At 43.1% G+C, this 6,967-nt stretch overlaps 1 protein-coding gene across 1 annotated transcript in view; it reads right to left on the bottom strand.

Moving 5' to 3' along the window:
- Window positions 1-885: 885 nt before the first annotated feature.
- The window catches only part of Brinp1 (BMP/retinoic acid inducible neural specific 1), a 185,745-nt gene continuing 179,663 nt past the window's right edge, over window positions 886-6,967 (bottom strand). Inside the window, exon 8 of the mRNA XM_052714955.1 lies at window positions 886-2,483. Within this exon, the coding sequence (XP_052570915.1) occupies window positions 1,346-2,483 (1,138 nt within the window). The 3' untranslated portion in view covers window positions 886-1,345. The remainder of the gene's footprint in view (window positions 2,484-6,967) is intronic.

Genomic DNA, 6,967 nt, shown 5'->3' with positions numbered 1-6,967 from the left:
CAAATGACTATCTAGATTGCAGACAAGTATCTCTTGCCCCATACTGTCCAGTGAAAAAACAAATGCTGATACCCTAAGGCTAATAAGCAATGCCCGCCCAAATCTTCTGCAGAAGTGCCTTGAGAAGAGCCTGCATTCTCATGTCTCTCACTGTCCTAAACCCAAGTCCCTCACAAGAAGTGGCAGTGTTCATACTGTGCACACATGTGTGGCAAGTGGTTAACGCGTATGCACTTGTGCTCATGTGTATTCTAAGTTATTCCAAAAGTAATTAAAAAGTACTTGAGAAGATTTTGGTACTCTAACACAGTACTAAAACTTACATTATTATTATTGTTATTACTTGGTCATTGGCTATATTAAAATTAAAAAACACCCGTAATAGGGAAAATATTTCTGAACAATATGATACTACATTTCTTCTTGGAGAAAGTAGGTGGAAAAAAATTTTTACACAAGCAAAAAAACTATCAAATACAATCTTGGATAGAGAAATCTTTTACCCTTTAGCAAAAAATTTTGGAGCAGAAAACACAAAAGTGTCCACAGTACTTAGAAAGAATGTATGTGGGCAAGGAAACTAGAAGGTCGGATTCAAACCAGTATTGGGACAGTTATTATTGGAGTATTCATGAGCATGCTGCTTCCCTTTGACCCTAATTTCTAGACTAAGGGGATTGAGAAGCTAGTATCAAAGGTTATTCACTGTTCTATAGTTGTGTCAGCTTATGTTCGTCCAGCCCCACCTATTAGCCAGCTTCCATTATCTTCCATTTATTGAGAAGTAAAGAAGCCATATAGGTAAGACTGCAATGCTTTGCATCCCCTAACCCATCAAAGCGTCAAAAGAAGCACAAAGAATTAAGCATAAAGAGGGAAGAAATGTTAACCGAAGAAATATCTTCTTTATCTACGTCCATTTCCTCTCACAAGGAAAAATGGCAGTGTCAGAGGTACATTACATATATCTCTTTCTTTCTCTTTTAGTGTTTAATCTTAGCACCTGCACAGCAGAGGTCTTTACAATTCATTTCATATGCTCTCCCCTTCTCCCCCCTCCACACAGCACCTGAGGACCAAGAAGCCACCACCTCAAAGCTCCACAAAAGTCTAAGACCCATCTTCATGACAGAATATAGTAGTAACAGACATGCCCCACAGTTTTATACAGTTGCTAGAACACTTTAGTTTCCAACAAATGAAGATTTTTTTCCTCCTTTCTTTTGAATATTAATTACATTTTACAAATTTGTGTGTGTTTGTGTGTGTTTTCTTTTGTTTTGATTTATTTTATTCTGTTGTATGTGTACAACAGAAAGAAAAGTTCATGGCAAAGGGTCCCGGGTTAGCAGAGTTTGGCTGTCATCTGGTCAGACTGTTTGAGGATTTCAGTGTTGTAGAGGTCCAAGGCATGGTTCACCCTGATAATCTCACTGTTAGTCAGCTTCAGGCGGTGCTTCAGCATACAGGAAAACAAGTCCAGCTGGGGTTTTCCTGGGGCCACAGGAGGGGCCAGACGATTAATTCGGTCCCGAATGTCCAACATGAGGAGCATCACGGATGAAGAGGAGTAGAACTGACCACCCTGTGTGTAGGACTGATTCACTTGTTGCACGGCACTTCGAAGGAGGTCAGCATTGAACCTCAGGCTGTACCCGAACACCTGCACATCGGATATCTTAATGTAGAATTGCCTCTTGGAGGGATCCGACAGGTCCACGGGGCCCTGGCCGGTCTCATTACGTAGGGTAGGTAGCCGAGTCCGACTACGCAGGTAAATATGGACAGTCTCAAAAAAAGTTTTCCACCGATTGCCCAGCAAGAGAGTCCAGTTGTAGCATTGGCTGTTTTGCAGACGGATCTTCTCCCAACGTGGGTAGCCAAATTCCCCAAAGGGCATATTCCAGCCCTCTGAATGGCTTCCACTGAAAGGATTGACATAGACAAAGAACATGGGGTCCAGGCTGCTGTTGCGCATCTGGCAGATACGCATAGACATGCCAATCACCATGTGGATGAAGTCCATGCGATTCTTGTTGCTCTTGAGAGTGAGGGACATGCGCTTGCGCCACCGAGGGTCGAAGAACGTATCAAGGCGAATCTCATTGCTGATGAAGGTAGTGTGAACATAGAGACGCGAGTCCATCTTCTGCAACAGGTACTTCAGTTCCAAGTCCTGGAAGTCCAGGTCGGTCTCAAAACTGATGAACTGCTCGCTCCGTTCAGAGTCCACATTCTGGGGTTCGCAGCGGCCTCTGTACAACTTGTAGCCCTTATTGCAGGAGCCACAGAGTGAGATGTTTGCCAGGCTGCACATGGCACAGCTGTTGTTCCCACCTATGATGCATGGGATGGGACGCTGGCACAGTGTGGTACTACCGTGGCACACACAACTCCGCTGGCTCTCGAGGAAGGTTCCCCAGAACCCATTCTCATTGCAGTAGAGAAGTGACTGGACCCTTGCAAGCCACTGCTGAATTGTCCTGTGGAAAAAGAAGGAAAATGGAGAATGTGAGTTACCATGAATGGGGTCGTGAGGTGCATTACACAACTGATCATGTAAGTTGGAGCCTCCCAATGAATGAAAAGGGGCGTTAGAGTGATGGCTTAGTTGGTAAAATGCTTGCCGTTCACGTTTAAGGAATGAAGTTTAATCCCAAGTATCCATGTGAAAAGCTGGCCCACCCACACTTACAATCTTAGAATGTGGAGGCCAAAGATAGGAGGATCCCTGAGACTCACTAGCCATCTATCTAGCCTAATTAGAGAGCCCTATGACCCAGTGAGAGACACTTAAAAAACAATTTTGATGGCTTCTGAAGAACGATGTCCAAGTTTGACCTCTAATTTCCACATGCTTATACACTCATGGGCATGTGAACCCAGCTACAGTCATACCCACACAAATGTGAAAACACATACCCACACAGAAAAGAATAAGCAAATCAACTATAAGAGAATGTAGAGTGAATAAGTGCTAATAAATACATTGTTATCCTGCATAATGGTACAAAGTCAGTTGTATCACTTTGTTCTTTACACTTCTTACATCCTCTATGGACATCTTTGAAGAGGAGGGGTTAGGCCAAATGTCTATCCATGTCTATCCATTCCATAGGCACTGAGAAGTTTGGTTTGGGAAGCATAGTGTCTAAACATGAAAACACTTTCTGGATGAGAACAAATCATGAACAAGCCCCCATGAGAAAGATTTGAGGGTCGTTATGTTTTTTATGTAAACATCAGAGGATTTAATGCTCTCCACACCTTTCTTTGATGAGGTTATGAAATGTCCAACCCTGCTAACAATAATAACAACAAAAAACTTCATTGTATCATATTCTAGAGTTCATGAGTGCTTCCATATATCTGATATGATTCTCACACAGTAGTTTTTCATAACATGCAGTAAAGGTATATGTTCTTCAGGTGTCCAGAGTTCTAAATTCTCAATTGTGTGGCATTTCTATTGCAAACTGTGTCTCTACAACCCCTGACCATTGCCTCCCCTCACTGTGAATGATACCAGTATCTGGACCCAGAGTCTAGACCCTAAAATATTTCAGTGAAGAAACATCTGTGAGCCAATAAGAAATAGCAGAAGAATATACAAAAAATATGTAAGGCAGTCAGTCCAGAGGCCTCTTGTTTTCCCTATTTCTGTGTTAGTCTCCTCTCGCTGTCTTCCATGTTACCAATAGTCCTATATATCTGCCTAGCAGTCTTTAGCCTGAACACGGTATTTGTACTCCCAGCTTCCCACTTGCACCTATAACTAACACCCAGACAATGACTTGAGATTCAAGCATTATTAGAGATTTCATATAATTTTGATTCTTCTGTGTATAAACAGAGGTATCCGTGGACAGTTTCCTTAGTCTCCCCACTCACTCCTTCTACCACACAGGGCTGTTGTAAGGATTACATTAATTTTTATGTGGAATTTAGTTTTAAATTTGGTAGGCATTAAGGGTTCAACAGAACACTGCTCTCGGTGCAAAGGAATTGTCAGTTTATTTTATAAGCATGGCCACAGGAGCTCCAAGGCTAAATGGTGGATTTACAATCATACGGCCAGTGAGAAGGGAATTCTCTTGACACACTCACTTAGCTTTGGGCATTTTCTATCAATCTAGAATTTAAAAAGAAAAAAATAAAACCCTGTCTTAAGACTACATGCAAGGGCTGTGATGATATCACTGCTGCTGCTGCTGGAGCCCATAGTTATGATCTTCCAGGGCTATGAGGTGGTTAACAGAGGCCCATCTGCACTCTACCCCTGTGGTGGAACATGGTAGCCAAGGGTCTGCTCTATCATTGGTAGTCCTGGGTTACAGTTGCCAAATCATCAACTCCCAAGTCATTGGGGAGGCAGTAGAGTCTAAGGTTGAAGAGCATGGATATTGTTGGTTCAAGCAAAACTGAAGTCTGGGAAAAACGAAACAAACAGAAAAAAAAGAAAAGAAAAGAAAAGAAAAACCGAAAACCATCCTGAGACTGGGAATGAGTCATTGCATCTCTTGAATCCTTGGCATTCTTTGCTATAATGGGGATAATAAAGTCTATCTCAAGAGACTTCCAGGAGGGTTGCTGAGATGATATATTTAAAGTGCTGAGAAAAGTCTAGCATACAGTAATTATAAAAAAAAATGTAATGATACACAGTGCTCATATCTCAGAGAATAAGCTCTTCCTTTGAAGGTCCTGAGACATTCTCTGGGATGCTGCTCTGAAGTCTAAAGGAAACCATTTTGTTACAGCCATTTGAAAATAGATACTGTTCAAATGGCTGCCTGACTGGCTTAGGCTTTAAATGAGTTACTTATCAGCTGAGAAAAATAGTGGAATAATTAGCTTTCTGAAATTGTCTACCTGTTTAATCCACAGAAACATCCCCACCTGGTAATAAAACCTCCTTCACAACACCCCAAGGCATTACATTTGAACTGTTTGCCTCATTTTTAGTTTCTCCTTCAGCTTCTCAGGTTTGGCAGGTGGGGGGAGCCCTTCTTCCCCCAGCACCTAGCACACAACCTCACTAGCTCTATAAATGTTTGCTAAATGAATGAACCAAAAAATAATAATATTTTCCTTCTTACGTTTTATTAACAAAAAGAAAAAAAAAAAAGAGGAAAGAAAACAAACTTCTCCCTCTCCCCTCAGGACGGCAGTATTAGTTTTCCATACCATCCACCCACACAGCCGCAGGCCTCTCTGGTCTCTGCTTCGTGAGACCAATCCTATTACAGCCTGGAGAACAGCAGGCCCAGCTTTCAGGAAACGGAGCAAGAATCATAATGAGCTGTGTGGCTCTCACTTCCCAAATCAGAACATTGACTGAATATTGGGTATGAGTCATCTGATATTTTTTGCGAGCTGCAGGGGCCCTCCATGCGGCTGCGACTGCGTGGTTACATCTGACAAGAGCGTTATTTCAAAATGCCTCTTTCAAATGGCCCACACTTGCCCCTGTCACTCCCTCTCCAAGTGACAGCACAGTACCCCATTTAGAGCGCTTCTGTTCCCATCTGCAAGGCATTCTATAACCCCGTAGAGCGCCCCCTTTCTCGTGTCTCATCTTTGGGACCCTTTGTCGGGATCACAGCCCCCGCTCCTCCTATCAATGCTTCATTGTGGTGGAACTCTCAGAATCCTCAGTGAGGGGAATAAAAAGATGAAAGTTCCTGGTGATGCTGCTACAAGCCAGGGGGCTGCTGGGGAATTAGGATTCCAGCCTTGTCAGGCAGGAGGGATTGGGGACAGAGGCCCTCTGAGACACATTAGCAGGCTGCATGGCACCTGCGTCTCCTGAGCTTGGAATAATCATGAGGTTGTGGGCTGTATCAAAGGGGGCATTAATGATACAGCACCAGGACCCAGAAGGGAAGTGGTGTGAAGGAGGGGTCTAAGGAGTGCAAAGCCCAGGAAAGAGGAAACAGAGGGAAAAGTGGGGTGACAGAGGGGAGAAAAGGACTTCATGTTGGAGATGATGGGCAGAAGGGTAGATGGGAGCTACTAGACAGACTGCATGTCACAACCAGAGTGCACAGGATAGAAACAGGTTCAGTTGCCATAAGTTACAAGATTCTGAGAATATGGCCAGTGGAGAGCCATAGGCTTGGGCATGGATCAGTGATTCATCCCCTTTCCTTTATACAAGAGTAGGAGCACCAGAGAGAGTAAGAGCAATGTTGTCAGTGCTTCCTAGCCCACAAGGTCAGGGAGCATCCTGTTGCTTTTCAACACCTTATTTTGAGGAGACTAAAACCTCAAAAACAAGCTCAGGCCATTTTTGTGTGTGGTGTGTGCTCACGCACTTGAGCACATTTACTGATTTTTTTTTTTAAATGTAAGTAACTTCAAACAGTAAATCAGCCTTAATCAAAATAATCTCCTATATATTTTCTGTCTCTACCCAGTGATCTGAGTAATAAAACTGCCATTGGAAATGGAACCCTAAACCAGTGGAGGGATTCCATGCCTTGCCAGTGTGCCACTGTGTATCATGAATGGTGATAGGGAGTGTTCATGTACACTCTTCCCCCGAGTGCCACATGTCACCACCATGGTGTAGAAGAAGATAATGGGGACTTGAGAAATGAGGTAACATACCATTCAAATACTAACCCTTGTACATCTAGTATGGGTATACTTGGTGCTATACACCATAATATGATATTAAAGCAATAAGGAAAACAAGGAGGAAGGAGTAGCCATAAGAAGAAAAACAAATGGAAAGAATAGAAAAATAGAGAAAGTTGGAGCATGTAAGAACCTATTATCGCATGCCTTGCTTCCTCTGAACCTTCCAGGGTCTCTCTTCTCTGTTCACAGATAATTGGAACTCTCTGATGAGCACACAGGAAGAGGATGGGGACCAGGGGTAGGAGGGACTGTGATCTATAAATAACATTTCCCAGGCTAGCTGGTGACAGCCACCTCAACTTTGGCGACAGGGAAACAGCTT

Source organism: Peromyscus californicus, unplaced genomic scaffold (genome assembly GCF_007827085.1).
Source record: "Peromyscus californicus insignis strain IS unplaced genomic scaffold, ASM782708v3 Scaffold_5__1_contigs__length_169319896, whole genome shotgun sequence".
Classification (NCBI taxonomy): Eukaryota; Metazoa; Chordata; class Mammalia; order Rodentia; family Cricetidae; genus Peromyscus; species Peromyscus californicus.
The sequence above is the reverse complement of the archived record's forward strand: the minus strand, read 5'-3'. Positions and strand labels throughout refer to the sequence as shown.